Raw genomic sequence first — 13,949 nt, 5'->3', positions numbered from 1 at the left:
TGCTAGTGTTTTTACCATTATACTACCTAACTTTGCACAGAGTAGGCTGCAATGGAAGGATTTCAGGCACAACATAAATGCTGAGATTTCACTTTGATTACGTAAAGAAATGTGCAGGAACTTTCTACAGTGAATTAAAGTTAAAAGAAAATAACCACTTTTATTCTTGGCAAACCCCTATTCTTACAAAAATTGTGATTCGATCTTTAATAGCTACAGAGAACTTTGCTTTTTAGGAACTCCTCCAAGAGACATGTCCATTACATTAAACCACACAAAACTTAATTTGTCTGTCTCAGAAAGATGATCCTCCTTGAATTTGGTACTGTGGTTTGCAGGGAGACTTTTTCAAATTGCTGATGAAAGCAGATGGTACTTTAGGGAATTTGTTTTGAGTTTCTTAGATATGGTCTGGAAACCCTTTCTGCATAGCATTGTGAAATTTTCAGTATAGTAAATTAATATTTTAGCTACACAGAATCTGCTAGAGTTTTCATTGTAGATTCCGTGTTTAAGGGGATTTATAAATGAGTTCTAACAACATGCTCTGAAACATTTAGCTTGCATGGCTAATAATATTGGTACACCATATCTCATAGCAAAATCAGTACAATATGTTAATATAAATGATTTCAACCTCCCTGACTTGAAAAGCAGTTCATATGCAAAGAGGAAAGTTGTAACAACCTTGTTTTTCTCCAAAAAGGGACAAAAAGCAAAAGGAAATACAATAAATAGTTTTATTTTTTACATTATAGAGGTTAAATATGTACTTCTGGCCTACAAGAGTAATTTCTTGCAAACATTAATGTACATGGACTTCTACTTAAAGCATTATAACACATTAATATGCTTCTACAATCATTCCACTATACTATATATCACTTCTCCATCAATTGTTTATGTTTCCTTCATTTATTTAAAGTACAGTGCTATGCTGTGTTCAGTGTCAATACCACAAATCAGAGACTTTTCTGTAAAAACCACATATTAATACTCATAATTTTCTTTGCATTCTTTGTTTTCCATTGAATTACTCTCCCCGGTATGAACATTTTATACTAGACATTTTTTAGAATCTCTATCCACAGTGGCTCCTGAATACAGAAAATGTAAAGTTACATCAATCTTGAGAGGATTGGCTATTGAAATATAAGAACCCCAGGTTTGGAGGTAAAAAAAAAACGGACATCACAAAAGAATAATAATGCTTTCACAACTTTTCTTCAGTTTTCCAATTTCTATTTTAAGTTTATTAGCAAGATTTTGCTCCATAGTGTTTGATTCGAATGCTTGTACAAATCCGACATCTCACTTCATTGTTAGGGCTGTATGTTCCAGGGTCACAAACCACTGCAACCAAGCAAATATACAGTATTTCAGTCAGATGCCTTCCACCTTGGGCTGGGTTATACACATTATGGAATTTTCAAACTTGTATTAGGGACATTCAGCAGATCACTAAACTAGCTCCAGGTTATATTTTTGCATGCTGAATATTTCATATGGAGCTAAGTGATCATATGAAGGAAAACTACATTCTTAATTTTAATATCAGTTACTTTTCATTTAATATTTTAGTGCTCCATTCCGACATACCCTGTAGAATAACTCTACCTGTATTATAGAATGCCTTTTTCAGTTTCTCTGAGATCAACACACTTAGCTTCACTTCATAACACAGTAGCCTGAACCAAAAGTCTGATCAGAAATTAAGGGCTCAATCCAGGGGCTGAGCACTTTGCTTGATCCAGCAATGCACATTTACTTTGCTTAACATTGTGTAACTGACTCTAGGTGGCTGCCTTGCAAATTTCAGTTGCCATGAGCAATAGAAGTGACTGCTGGAAATTACTAGTGACATGTAAATATCCCCAACCTCATTTTCCTGAAAAGTCTTTCTGGAGGGTTAGCTATTTATTTTTTTAGGTATAAAACATATATGTACTGCATTGCCTTTGGGTAAACTCAGAATTTAAAAATACAACCTGTTCAAACTATAAGCTTGTTAAAAAACCAATACAGCCTAGTGGATGGTGTGAAACTACAGATGTGATATATCTTGATTTTAGTAAAGCTTTTGACACAATCCCACAGAACATTCTCATATGCAAACTAGGGACATATGGTCTAGTTGAAATTACTATAAAATGGGTGCAAAACTGGTTGAAAGACCGTACTCATTCAGTAATTATCAATGGTTTGCTGTCAATCTGGAGGAACATATCTAGTAGGATCCTATGGCAGTCTCTCTCCTGAGTCCAGTACTATTCGACATTCTCATTAATTACTTGGATAATGGAGTGGAGAGTATGCTTATAAAATCTGCGGATGACAGCAGGTTGGGAGCGGTTGACAGTTGACCTTTGGTCTGACCCAGTATGGCTATTTTTATGTTGCTAGCACTTTGGAGATGAGGATTAGAATTCAAAACAACCTTGACAAATTGAAGAACTGGTTTGAAATCAAAAAGGTTAAATTAAATAAAGACAAGTGCAAAATACTACCCTTAGAAAGAAAATAATCAAATGCACAGCTACAAAATGGGAATAACTGGCTGGGCAGTAAAAAGGATCACAAATTGAATATGAGCCTGATATGTGATGCAGTTGTGAAACAGGCTAATTCTGGGCTATTTTAACAGGAGTGGCATATGTAAGACACGGGAGGTAATTGTCCCTCTCTACTCGGCACTGGTGAGGCCTCAGCTGCAGTACAGTGTCCAGTTCTGGGCACCACACTTTAAAAAAAGATATGGACAAATTGGAGAGCAAAAAAATAATAAAAAGTTTAGAAAATCTGACCTATGAGGAAAGGTTAAAAAAGCTGGGCAGCTTTAGTCTTGAGAAAACAGCATGAGAGGGGACCTGATAACAGTCTTCAAATTTGTTAAGAGCTATTGTAAAGAGGACAGTAATCAGTTGTTCCCTATGTCCACAGAGGCTAAAACAAAAAGTAATCAGATTAATCTGCAGCAAGGGAGATTTAGGTTACATATTAAGAAAATCTTTCTAATTATAAGTAAGGCTACAATTATGTCATGGAGGTCATGGAAATCACAGAATCCGTGACTTCCATTGACCTCTGTGACGTTTTCTGCCCTGGGGCTGGAGCTCTCAGCCAGCCCTCCCGCAGCTCCCAGTCCCTGCCCTGGTAGGGGAACCCCCGCAGTTGCCCAGCCACAGTGGGGGGACCCTGCATCTGGATGGGCAGACCCCCTCCTGCTGCCCAGCTGAGGCGGGGAGACCCCCTGCAGCTACCCAGCCGCAGTGGGGGGACCCTGCACAGCTGCCCAGCCTCAGTGGGCAATGAGAGGATCTTCCGTAGCTACCCAGCTGTGGCGGGCAGACCCTGCAGCTGCCAAGCCATGGCTGGAGGACTCCCTGGAGCTCCCAGGCGCTGTGGGGGGGGAGGGGAGGGGACCCAGCAACAGGCCAACCCCAGAGCTCCCACTCACTGCAGGTGGTGGGGGACCCCACAGCCACAGCAGCAGTGAGTGCTTAGCTGAATCCACCTCCACATTTTGTCAGGGGTATTTTTAGTGAAAGTCAGAGACAGGTCACGGGCTTCCGTGAATTTCTGTCTATTGCCTGTGACCTGTCCCTGACTTTTAAAAAAAGTATCCCTGACAAAATTTTAGCCTTAATTATAGGAATTGTTAAGCACTGGAATAGGCTTCCAAGGAAAACTGTGGAATCTCTAACATTGGAGGTTTAGATGGTCTACGTATATTTGGTCCTGCCTGAGCACAGGGGGCTGGACTAGATGACCTCTCAAAGTCCCTTCCAATCCCACATTTCCATGATTCTGTAACTCAGTTCTAACTAACCCCTGTTTAACCAGACAGCCTTTGCACTGTGTGCTGAAAGCCAACAAAAATAGAGGCCATGTCTACACTGCACTTTCGTCAGTTAAACTTTTGTCATCAGGGGTGTGAAAAAAACCACATCCCTGACCGACAAAAGTTTTACCAATGAAAAGTGCTGGTATGGACAGTGCTTTGTTGGTGGGAGACGCCCCTCTTTGGGGGTGGTTTTATTTTGTTGGCAGGAGAGCTCTGTCCTGCCCACAAAGAGCGGCTACACTGCGTAGCTTACCGCGACACGGCTGTAGCAGCATAGCTGTGCCGCTGTAAGGTGTGCGGTGCAAACACAGCCTGAGCACAAGAACTAAAGACCTACTGAGAACACCCTGCCTCCAGTAACCCTAAATTCAGAAATAGATACTGCTAGCAGGAGAACTCCCAGAACAGTTGAGCATTTATTTTAAAATAGCAGTACTATGAAAGTGACAATTTCTTATTGATCCTATGTCCTGAATACTATAACTGATCTAAGAGCAAGAGGAGAAAGTCATTTAGCCATATTTCCAGATGGGCCAATGACAGCAGTGGTAGCCTTTATTACAGTATGATATGCATCAAATACTATCAGCACCTTTTTCTTGGCTGTTTCCATTCCTGCCAACTTTATCACTTAGAATCAAAATGCCTCTTCAAAAGATAAACAGCAGTACGCTTACTTTTATCACCAATGTTAAAAAAAAATGTATCTCACAGAAAAACTGTAAGCAGGGTTAATATGCAATAATCTTTATATTGCTTGCTAAAAAATATGGATACTTTATTTTTCTATAATTACCACAGCAGCTAGCGCAGTCATTGTGGGTGTCATCATTTTTTCCAAAACCTGGACGACAGCTGTCAATGCGAGTAACTTCAAAGCTATGGTCTATATAATGTATTGCAGGTACATTCCGAAACTCGTGCTTCAGAACATATGTTTGTTTATGGAAAAATTCTTCAATGAGATCTCTTGCCTAAAATTTAGGAACAATTAAATGATAAATGATAAATATGACAGTGGGATTTTGTTTTTTGTAGATCAGATATATCAATAAATATATTCTGTCCTAATTCTGCTTGAATATGTATATGATATGCAATATGGGCCTGATCCTGCACCCACTGCACTGCATCGTGATCCAGAGACTTTCCATTGGCTTTAGTGGGCTTAGGATCAAGGCCAATGTGCAATATAATATATATCATAAACAATCACCATGAAGCTAAATGAACTATATATAAAACAGAAGCTACACTTGATAGTTTCTTTAAACTGTTTTACAGCTACCAAATCATAATCCAAAGGTCTATGTTCTAGGAAAACTGAAATAAAAATACAGTACATGCTAACATACTGCTAATTTTCATAATTTCATATTTTAGAAAGTAAATGTATAAGAAACATTAACACTGGCCTCAGCAATTTTTGAATAAATATGACATTTAAATATAGTTTTCTATCTTGAGCTGAATTATTTAAAATCCAGACATCACACATACATTCCTGCTCTTTGCATAGGGTGGACTGCAACCTGTCAAAATCTGTAAATACTAATGATGGGATTCACTGTAGCGTGAAGGGACCGTGAAAGCCTTCTATAACATTTAAACCCTACTGATCCACTGAATACAATTGTGCACAGACCACCCCGAATACAAAGAAAAGTACTTAAGAGTGGGACGTCTGCATGGATATCTGCATGTCCTTTTCAATAAGGGGGGGGGGAAGAAACATTCCACAATGGTCCAAAATTGGTTACATAGGGGACCACTGGGGATGGATGTGCAGAGGGGCCTCTAGTTCCCATTTACAAGAATCCAGTGGGCTAAAATATCTGCATAGGAGACATGGAGTAGCTGTGGCTACTATTCCCTACCACATCTAGAATAGCTGCACCAAAACACCACGGTCTGCTTGTGGATTGATGGAATAGATTTCTTCTCCATGCTGTTCTTGCTCTTCTAGACTTCCCTGCACAAAGCCCAGTTATCTAGGATTTGTACAGGGAAAAGTAAATTTCACCTTAACTAACTTTGTAGTCCATATTTTACAACCTCCCACCCCGCAGCGTCTCCTTCCCTCATTTTGGGTTCTAGAATATTCACATGTTTATTTAGGTATGCTTGCATTAAAAAAATCCTACCTCCTGAACTCTTCTGTTGGTTACATCTTCACAGTCATAAGAAATCTGTTGGCAAACTGCTTCCCATCCTGGGGCAAAAGGATTTACTATAGAGAAAAGGAGAAAGGGTATAAAGGCAAAACTGTATTGTAATAGCTCATCATAAATACCTTGAAGAATACATTACAAAGGAGCATCCTGAAATGAGTGTCTTTCATTTGGAGATTTATTTTACAAAGCACTGGCATGCAAATGCCAGCCATCATACTGTTGCTGCTTCTTATCTGTATATTACATTAATTTTATGCTGTTACAATACAACTCAAGAGCAGAGGCACTCTATTTTGCCTCAAATTTGTGAGGAAGTGTCAATTTATTACATTTGTTTCTGTGGTCAAGATATTGTTTTCATAACCGTTGTTCTTGTGATCTAAGATATTTAACTGAGTTTTAAATAATAAAAATAAAGATAAATGGATAACCAAGAAGGAAAGGCAACTTCGATTACCTCCGACTGATTAAAAACAGGTAAGGAAATACTAAGAAAACATGAACATATACAAATCAGTCAGTCTAGCTGGCTTGGCATTCTAGGATGTTAAAAGTATTAGCTAATGAACATTCTGAATGCCTAATAATTACTTCTAAAGGGTCATGGAAAACTGGAGAGATACAAGGTTCTGGAAAAAACTATGTGGTATCATTTATTAATAAGGGAAAAAGGAGTGGTCCTGACAATTCCTATCCAGTGACTTTAGTGTCATTCACTAACAAAATAATGAAATAAATGAGAAGAGAAAAGATCTGGAAATGAGAGATGGGACAGACTCAAACCCCCATATATACAAATAACTTCAAACTATGGAAAGGTCCAAATCCAGATTTGAACTTTGAGGCTTGGGTCCTATCTCCGTTGTGAACATGGGGGGAGGCAAGGGGGAATTCATTTACTCTGATGATGAAAAATTGCCACAAAGCAACTGCAGGTCCCATCAGATGAATTCCCCTCATGTAGGGCAGATACACAGTCAAGAGAAAATGTGTCCGGGGTGTCCCTGTCCCTCATCAATTCCCCAGTGCCACGACACCTACAGAAAGCATTATGGATCGACTGTCCCTATGGAATTCAAAATGTAGAAACCTTGGAAACACCTGAATCCCTGGGCACCAAAAAGGTCTAAGCACTGGAAACTTAAAGATGGGAATTAAAAAAATCTTTAAACAAGAAATAATGCATAGACTTCCTGACTACACAAAGGGATTTGTTGAGGATATCTGGTACAAATTAAAGTTAACATTGCTAGAAACAGCATATAAAGTCCTAGGAGCGATTAAACCAGTGCCAAAAAGGATAAGAACGAAGACTTGGTGGTGGAATCTTCAGGTTAAAAAATCTGTGAAGAAAGAGGTAACTTTTAAAAAATGGCAGGCCAGTAGCTTGAGCAATGATAAGATGGTGTATATGGAGGTGAAAAAAGAGGCCATTAGAAGTTTTGCCACAGCTAAAAATTTGGCTTGTGACAAGATATATAATCAACTAGGAGGATATGACAGAGAAAAGACTGTCCAAAAACTCGCTAAGGCAAGAAAGAAAAGGCTCATATGAGTTTGTACACACTAGAAATGAACATGGTATATTGTAAACAAATGGTGAATCAATCAAGAATGTCTGGAGTGATTATTTTGAAAGAGTGACAAATGAGAACTCACAGGAGGAACTAAGAACATGTAAGCTGAGCCAAGTCGTAACAGATTTCATACAGGAGGAAGAGGTTGTAGAGGCTCTGAGGAATAAGAAAAAGAAGACAGCACCTAGGCTAGATGAAGAAGTGCTGGATGCACTGAAGTAAATGAGAAGGGACAGCGTCAAGTATTTTACAATTCTGTTCAATGATATTCTTAAGAAAGAGAAAATGCTGGACGAATGCTATAAAAGCTTTGTGGTGTCCATTTTTAAACACAAAGGAGATATTATATTTTATGCTAATTATGGCCCAATTAAGCTGACAGCACATGCCATATGAAAGTTTGGGAGAAGATTATTGAAAAGCATCTGAGAACACTTGAGATTTGGAGAGGTCAATATGGATTGATGCTGGGAAGGGGTACAACTGATGCCATATTTGCTCTATGAATACTCATGGAGAAGTTTAGAGACAAGAGACAGCAACTGGGCACAGCCTTTGTGGACTTGGAGAAGAAGGTGTATAAATGTTTATCAAGAAAACTAGTTTGGTGGAATTTGCAATGGAGAGGTGTGCCAGAAGGATATATTGCCTTATTCAGGATATTTTTGATGGAGTGACGACCCTAGTAGTCTGCTACAGCAGTAAATTTCCAGTAAATGTTCAGCTGTACTGGGGGAGAAGGGGTCAGCGTTGAATCCTTCTTTGTTTGCAGTTGCCTTGGATGTGATAAGTGAAAATAGGGGAAGGGAGTTGCCTTGGAATATGCTGTTCACTGATGACTCAGGCCTTGTCTACACTAACTGGGGGTTCGACGTGCAGCGATCGACCGCCAATTTCTCTCCCATCAACTCCTGTCCTCCACCTGAACGAGAAGTGCAAGGGAAGTCGACGGGAGAGCATCTCCAGTTGATATAGCATAGTGTGGACCCCGCACTAGATTTAAGTACGTCGACTTCAGCTAAGTTATTCATGTAGCTGAAGTTGCGTAACTTAGATCGATCTCCCCCCGTAGTGTAGACATGGCCTCAGTGATATGTGCGAAAGACTGTGAGACCCTGCAATCCAACTTTGAACAGTGGCAACATAGAGCAGGCAGGAGTTAGAGTGAATGTTAGCAAGACTGAGGTTACAATTGAGGGAGGAGGACGCACCATAAAGGATATTACAGAGCTTAGACAAATGAAAGAAGAGGCAGAGAGCTTAGACAAATGAAAGAATCTGAATACATAGGATCAGATTGGTTGCTGATAATGGTGCTCTTCCGAGTGAAGCCCAGCACTGTTCCAAAGCTGCTTGGTGCAAATGCTGGGAGCTGACCCCAGTCATCTGCGATAAAAGATGCCTACAAAATTAAAAGGTAGAGTGTGTAAAACTATAATTCTACCCATCCAAATGTGCAGAACAGAGACTTGGCCAGGCACAAGAAAATAAATCAGTATGTTCTCCACCACAGAAATGAAGATGCTGAAATGGTAAAATGGCTGCACACTCCATGATAGGAAATGAAATGAAGTTATGAGGGGCATAATGTGGGCTGCCCCAAATGAAGACAAGTTGAGGGAGGCTAGGCAACGTTGGTAGGGACATGTCCAATGGAGACCTGAGAGTTATGTTGATAGGCTGGCCCTTGCAATGATCATGGATGGAAGATGACCAAGGGGAAGGCCAAAGATTTGGTATATGGACCGGACATCAATGGACATTAGAAAGACCAATTTGCATGACAACCAGGTGTACAATCATGAGTTTCGGAAGAAGACAATAAAAGTTGCTGACCCCAAATACGGAAGTGGCAAGAAACAAGAAGAAAATAGCAAGAAAGATAAATCTGATCATTTTTCTGACAGAATTACAACATTGATGAAGAATCATGAATGAACTATATCTGGACTTTAGTAAATGATTTTCTGGGAATGGGCGACAGGGATGGATCACTTCATGATTATCTGTTCTGTTCATTCCCTCTGAAGCACCTGGCATTTGCCGCTATCAAAAGGCAGGATACTGGGCTAGATGGACCTTTGGTCTGACCCGGTATGGCCATTCGTATGTTCCCCAAGGCCCTTTGCAAACGACACCCCTGTTAGAGAATAACCTTTCCCAGAAAGGTTGTAAAAAGTACATTAATATAAATTCAAACAATTTATAAGCTGCATTATAGCTCCATCTGTGGGCTAAGAAGAAAAAATACAGAAACTCTGAAGAAAAGCAGAGAAGCAACATATGAGGGAACATATGACTCTGATATAATTGCAAATGTAATTTATATTGTCCTTAATTTAACTTTTTTTAATAAAGTAACAGTGTGACACTACGTCTTAAACAAATGCTTAAATCTGTTACCTTGAAAAGTAACAAATAGCTCATCCAGGAGGCCATGTTTTGGCATCTTGATGACATGACATTTGTATGATGGTTCTATAACATGACATGTCAAATCAGAGATTAAATCATTCAAGATTTTCTTCAGCTCTTCAAAGAATTGACCATTAGCTGCTAGTCTGCACTCTTTTGTAGTAAACCGAACAGATATCTGGTATGTGTAGTCAGGCTCCCGATATGCTAAAAAAAATTAGTATACACATAAGTACATGCAATATAATGTCTGTGCCACACATATTATATTTCCTATGCAGTACTACTCTTTGTATCTTATACCTTAAATAGACTTTTATTTAGAGGCAAACCAATTTGTTTACTTATTAAGCATGACGGGCCAAATACATCCTTGGTATAGCTTCCCTGACTTAAATGGCCTTACACTATTCGTTTAGTTTGATATCAACGCACAAGAATTTTCGTATGTGTACACACTATATTTTTATATGACTATGTGCCTAAATACCAACCATGGGAAAATGTTATATGTCAAAATAGCTACAGAACTAACATAGCCACTTTTGAGCCTGTGCACTTGCTTACAAAGTAGACATAACTGAAATGTGATGAGAAATTGTTAAAGAAAGTACTTCATGTACCTGCATTTTAGGGTGGAGAGTTTTGAAGTGACTGGAAAAAGAATTTACATCTGTTTCTTCCTCCTTTCATTTACTTTTTTATAATTGTTTTTGGGAGAATGATGGGGTTGCTAAACTGCACAATCTGTCACCCTTCCACCACTTGTAACATATGTCATCAACTAAGATCAGACCAGGACAGAGGCCCATCTTTGACACCTCTTTGGAACAAGATCACAGCCACACCAGAGCCTCTTCTTCTGTCCTTGGGTACCTTTGGGGGAAGGCAGGAAGAAGGCAATGACCTCGTCTATTTTTCCCAAGGGTAAAGATTATTTCATTCTCAAGGACAGTCACCAGATGCTCTTGGCAGTTGTGTTGATTTGATTGAAATCGAAGTTGTATTGAACTGACTTTTCAAAAACTGGCATTTAGAATAATAAAGATGTTTATCACCAAGGTGCTTGAAAATGTAATTTACATTCTGGAGTACAGTGCTAAGTAATTGTGTTTAATAAACCAATATTCAGAAAAGTCACATGCACTAGTTTACCAGCAAATTTGTACGGTCTTACCATAAACCATAAATTTATATGTCTTAAATTTCTCTCTCTCTTCTTGTATGTCAGTTTTGATGGTTTTATAAGAAAGAGTGCAAGTATAAGATCCAGACATAGATTCCTGAAAACCTCTCACCATCAGTTTTCCTGTTTCCGTGAGATTGATATATCTTTGTCCTAAAATGGAAACAGGAAACTACCTGATTAATATTAGAAAAATACTGATGCATAATTTATGTAGTATACTAACAGATGAAAGAAGATATATTATTTACATTTACGTAGGAATATCAATTTACTTATAGAAGTTGGTCTGAATCTAATGACCTTCAGGACTTGTTGCAAATCTCATTTTTTCCCTCAGGCATTTGAAAATTTGGAGGAGGGAATGTAATTGGAGGAGTCCAGAACTATTTGACAGAAAGGAGGATTTGCAGCAGGTTATCTTAAATTACTGCACTTAAGATGTATTTTTAAGTTATGTTAAGTGTGCTGAGAACATAAACATGTGAGTACTTTTAGCATTGCTATATATCAAAATAAAAAACATTATATAACATGTATATATAAAATATTAAAACAGCCTTTAAATATATATATCAAAGGTCAAGTTTTTACATCCCTCAGTAAAGTACAAATCATGCTTTGTGTATTTATTTGGTGAAAATACTTCAAAGCATGAACTGTTTTGACAAAACTTATGAACAGGTGAAATTATGCTCTTGATATGCTAATAAAGTGAATACTCAGCTAATATTATATAAGTGAAAACGTCTTAATTTTTTTAAAAGTAATTCTTTTTTTTTCATTTATGGTATTATAATACCATTGCTGGTGTTCAAACTAGTGGAGTGGGGAATGTTTGTGTGTTTACATCTGTAAACTGATGGAGTGGGCCAACTGGGCCAACTACAAAGTCTTTTACCAAGTAAAGCTTTTCTCCACAGCTTTATTCTTGAGCCTGTCTGTGCTTAGGTTAACAACAACAAAAAAGGAAAATATAGACTCAAACAGAAAAATCCCAAATCAAACAACAACCCAGTCCACTAGGCATGGAGCTCCACTTTCTCCATAATCTCTCTCCCATTTGGTTACCAAGCAGTGATTTTAATAGTGCTTCCAGTTTCCCCTTAAGTGCCTGATTGGATATTCAGTCCCCAGCCCTGCTTCCTTAATCTACTTTATAGATCTGTGTCAGTTATGTGAAGAAAATTACCTCCTTTCTTTATGGAAATCAGGAAGAGCTTCAAAACAAATTCTGACTAATCACACATTATTATGGAAAATGTCTTAAAGAAATGAAGGCTAATGAAAGCACCCATGAAAAAATTCACATAGGATAACATGATCCACAAGTCACACCATCCCACTGATGATAGGTTTCACCAAAAACTTAGAAAGTGTGATCTCACATACAGCATTCTGAAATCTACTCAACCATTAGTGATGGAATTAATTTTTTTCAGTAAAATAGGAGAGAAACAGAGCTATCTCAGAAGAATTTTTCATTTTTGCCATCACATATGGATTGCTTCGTGTTATGTGATATTCATAAAAATCAGATTCTGTGGGTTAGTAGGTGATGGAATAAACATGGAACCAGTAAGACTGTATATAAACTATAATGAGGAGAAAGTAACTTGCCTTTTAGATTCTTTCCATCTGGTCCAATCCATAAATAGTTTGGATCTATTACTTCTTTTTGAGAAAGTGCCAAATCCATGCATACTAGAAATGGACTATTTGTATACACTTTAACATAAATGTTCACTGCAATACAAGAGAATGAATTAAATAACTAGCAATGCTGAAACTGAATGAAATTACTAAATATCAATTTATATATACATGTATAAGTATAATTTATATATACATATATAAATACACATATATACATATAATTTATATATACATATATATATACATACATATAAAAAGAAATTCTTTACTTTTTTAGGTCCAACTTGCAAAATTAGTTCAACATTACACTAATCTCTTAATGGTCTTATTTATTAATTATTATTATTGTTTATTAGTTTGTACCATGGAACTTTCCACAATGTGCTTTGTACTGTCCAGATATACTGGAAAACATGGTCCCAGTCCCAAAGATTTGACAGCCTAAGAATATCAGATCTCCAGTTTGCAGCTGAGGTGGTGAGAAAGCAAGTAGTACCCTTATCCTGACATTAAATGCTTACAAAATTCTAGAGCAACACCACAGGGTAGAAGTGTTTGTTAAGCCACAGCTCTGCATCCTGAAAATAGTATTGTTGGAATCACCAGCAGCTCAGCAGCACGTGTTGTTCCTATGGCGTATCCTGATAAAGGTTAGTGCTTTAATACAATAAAGGCTAGTGCTAAAATACAATAAATTGACCACTGCCAACACCCCAGAAAAACAAAGATTCGAGGGCATTTTTCTAATATGATCTATTTAATTTCTCACTAAATAATAAATTATGCCCCCATTGACTTTGGCTCACCTCCCACCCAAATTAAAGTTCTTTAGAGTTTTTCTAAATCATTTTCCATTGTAACTTTAATAGGTAGTTGTAAACATGTGGTGTTAAACTTTTTGTAGAATAAATCTATTATATTAATTCAATTAACTGTGCTGACCAATCAGATACTTTATGGGGTCAATCTGGTAAATGAACAAAAAGGAAAGAAATGAACAAGTACAGACTGGATCCATATGGGAATGAATAAGCTATAGCCCTACTCTATATCCCAGGTACAGAATTTGTGGGATCTGTTACAATGGGTATGGAATA

At 37.8% G+C, this 13,949-nt stretch overlaps 1 protein-coding gene across 1 annotated transcript; it reads right to left on the bottom strand.

Moving 5' to 3' along the window:
- Nucleotides 1-1,243: 1,243 nt before the first annotated feature.
- On the bottom strand, nt 1,244-12,895 carry ZPBP2 (zona pellucida binding protein 2). The gene is made up of 6 exons (XM_074940808.1): nt 12,817-12,895; nt 11,188-11,349; nt 9,999-10,217; nt 5,989-6,074; nt 4,641-4,818; nt 1,244-1,353 (listed from the first exon to the last, which is right to left on the bottom strand). The coding sequence occupies exons 1-6, from the start codon at nt 12,893-12,895 to the stop codon at nt 1,256-1,258; spliced, it is 822 nt and encodes a 273-aa protein (XP_074796909.1). The 3' UTR covers nt 1,244-1,255.
- Between the last annotated feature and the right edge of the window lie 1,054 nt (nt 12,896-13,949).

The sequence above is a fragment of the Natator depressus genome, chromosome 27, assembly GCF_965152275.1.
Source record: "Natator depressus isolate rNatDep1 chromosome 27, rNatDep2.hap1, whole genome shotgun sequence".
In the NCBI taxonomy this organism is placed as follows: Eukaryota; Metazoa; Chordata; order Testudines; family Cheloniidae; genus Natator; species Natator depressus.
Note: the sequence above shows the minus strand (reverse complement) of the source record. Positions and strands in the feature narration are given on the sequence as shown.